The 2,756-nt window shown below is 46.6% G+C and overlaps 1 protein-coding gene across 1 annotated transcript in view; it reads left to right on the forward strand.

Annotated features, from left to right (window-relative positions):
* LOC102382883 (long-chain fatty acid transport protein 6) overlaps nt 1-2,756 on the forward strand; it is a 50,834-nt gene that overhangs the window by 46,931 nt on the left and 1,147 nt on the right. Inside the window, 1 exon segment of the mRNA XM_025206695.1 lies at nt 1-108. This exon segment is cut by the window's left edge and continues 30 nt beyond it. Coding sequence (XP_025062480.1) covers nt 1-108 — 108 coding nt within the window.

A 2,756-nucleotide genomic window follows, 5' to 3' on the forward strand; every position in this document is an offset into this window, starting at 1 on the left:
GTCGCTTTCACTTTAAAACCCAGTAAAACATTAGACTTGGAACAAATTTACGAACAAGTTGTGACATACCTACCAAGTTATGCCTGCCCGCTGTTTTTAAGACTCCAGGTAATTTTGTGCACATAAATACACGATGCACATAAATCTATACATCATTTGAACAGGGAAATAAAAGAATAAAAAGCAATATGGCAGATTTAGAGGGAGACTTTAGATGGTATATTCCATAGTCAGTAGAATAAGTCATACCACCAATCTATTCTCTATTAATGATTTAGAAGGGGGAATTAGATAGCACACTAATGACATTTGTAGATTATGTTAAACTGAGAGGAATTATGGATACCAGTGAGGACAGAGATCATACAAAGGGATTTAGCGAGATTTAGAGACATGGACAAAATAACAAAATGAGATTCAGGTTAGTAAAATGCAAACTAATGCATCTGGGGAAAATAACCTGAAACCAATATATTTAAGTGAGATTGACAAACCTGGAAAAATATAATGCCTAAATAGAAAACAGAGTTATAGTGAAAGTGAATTAGACATGCATTTGGAATGAGATACTGCTGTCAAAGTACATTTTCAAAAGTATCATATATTAGGGAAGAGTTAACAAGTTTATTATTATTTGTATTACCTTAGTGCATGTGTGCCCTAGTCACGAACCAGGACTGTATTAGGTGCTGAGCAAAAAGACAGTTCCTGTCCCAAAGTAGAGTACTAGAGATAAGAGGAATACAAAGAGAGAGGGAAGGACAAGGAAACAAGACAGTTTGGATCAGCATAATAGGCAGTGGAGTAGGTCTTATGTAATTGGAGAAGGGGAATCCCAAGAGAAGAATTGTAAATAGCATGTATAACCAGCTTTTAGATGAAAAGTAAAGGAAAAATGAGAGGTGGTAATGGAGGTTGAAAGTTGTTTTATTTTTTAAGATTGGAAAGACTAAGGCTTTGTTTGGCCGGGGATGTTGGACTTGTTTGGCCTTGTGGGGCTGTGGATGAGTGTCAAATTGTGGTGTTGTTACTAACGCCATGGATGCTGGAGGCACTGTTTTGCTATGGCACTGGAACCCAGGGATGTAACACTGCTGCTGCTCGCCCACCCCTTTTCCCTGCCTTGGATTGTAAATTGCCAGAGGTGACTAAAAATCCTAATTTCAGTGGCAGGGAAGAGAGGGGGGCCAAGAGTTGCATTCACTTCCTGGGTTTTGGAGCCACACTGAAACTGTAAGAGAGGGGTGCCATGAGTTGCATTAACTTCCTGGGTTTTGGAGCCACACTGAAACTGAAGCTCCAGCAGTTACAGGAATAAATACTGCTGCTGCAGGGGCTCCAAAGGTGGGGTGATCCAGCCTGCAAGCATGCCAGGTGACCCACTTCTGCAGGCCAAATCAAGCTCACAGGCTGTATGTTTGAGACACCCCTGGTCTACACTGTCATTGTGCTGAGCCTGGGACTACAAACAAGGAAGTGTGCCCCCACCCTACTAGCTCCCACTCATTGTACACTAAATCTTAGAGTTATGGCAACTTACTAGCTTCAGGGAACCCTAAGAATGAACCCAGAAGCATATCTGAAACAGACCTGGGAGAAGCACTCTGAGCTGGTTTGATTTCTGAACTTTGGTGTGTTGTGAATAGCAATAAATGGGCAGGGTTTGCTTCTCTGTGTTGGCCCCACTCAGGCAAATGTAGACGAGTCCTAAAGCACGTTTGTCTTATGAGAGCAGAGTGAAAGGGTAAGGGGTGCATCTCCATGTGCAAGTAATGTGGAATCAGTTTACTCTACTCTAGAAAAAACGGTCCCAGGCACATGTCTACACATGCAGGGACGAGGAAGCAGATTTTCTGCTCCTAGCAGCAGACTGCTCCCATTCCCTGCAGCCCTGCACCAGGCCCCTGCAGCAGCCAGGGGGAGCTTTAAGCTCCCCATGGGTGTTAGTCCAGGGGGTGGCAGGAACCATGGGGCCAAGAGACAGCTGCTTCCTGGTGGGGGCTGGGACATTGTTCCTTGCTCCCAAGAACTGCCTGCTGCAGTGGCAGGCTCTGCCATTGGAGCCCAGGCAGGGACAGTGTCCCCCTTCCCAGAGTTGGGAGATCCTAATTTCCTAGTCCGAGTCACGGGGCCCAAATCCCACAGTTGTGGGGCCTCCCAGCACCAGCTCTATGGTTGCGGGACCGGGGCTGGGAGATCCTTATCTGCCAACACTAGCTTCCAGTCGGGGAACTGGCACTGGGAGATCCTTATCTCCCAGTCCAGGCCTCACAACTGTGGAACTCAGGCTGGGAGATAAGGATCTCTCAGCTCCCACCCCACAATTGCAAAGCATGGGCTGCCTGATACTGGGGCAGGGGGACATAATCCCCACCCAGGCTCTGGTGGCAGAGCCCTCCCCAGCAGCAGGCAGCTCCCAGGGGCCTGAGCAATCTTCCACCCCCTGCTGCCCAGCTGACTAGGAGCACATTTGCTCCCGGTCACTTATCTATATGTGCCGTACTGCGCAGTTACTAATCGCAAGCACATTTGCTACTTGCATTTTCAGGTAGCATATTTACTTGCGATTAGAGCCAATTACTGTGCAGTAAGCATCTGCACGCGTAAATGCAGACAGTGCAGTTGTTAGCTCCACTGCACAGTGAAACATCTCGTAGACACGCCCAAAGAGAAGTATAAAGGAGGAGACTAGCATATTCAAATGAGATCAGGAAATGGGATGAGGCATTCAAGGAGCAAGTGGAGGCACTGAAGGG

The sequence above is a fragment of the Alligator sinensis genome, unplaced genomic scaffold, assembly GCF_000455745.1.
Source record: "Alligator sinensis unplaced genomic scaffold, ASM45574v1 scaffold10_1, whole genome shotgun sequence".
Lineage (NCBI taxonomy): Eukaryota > Metazoa > Chordata > Crocodylia > Alligatoridae > Alligator > Alligator sinensis.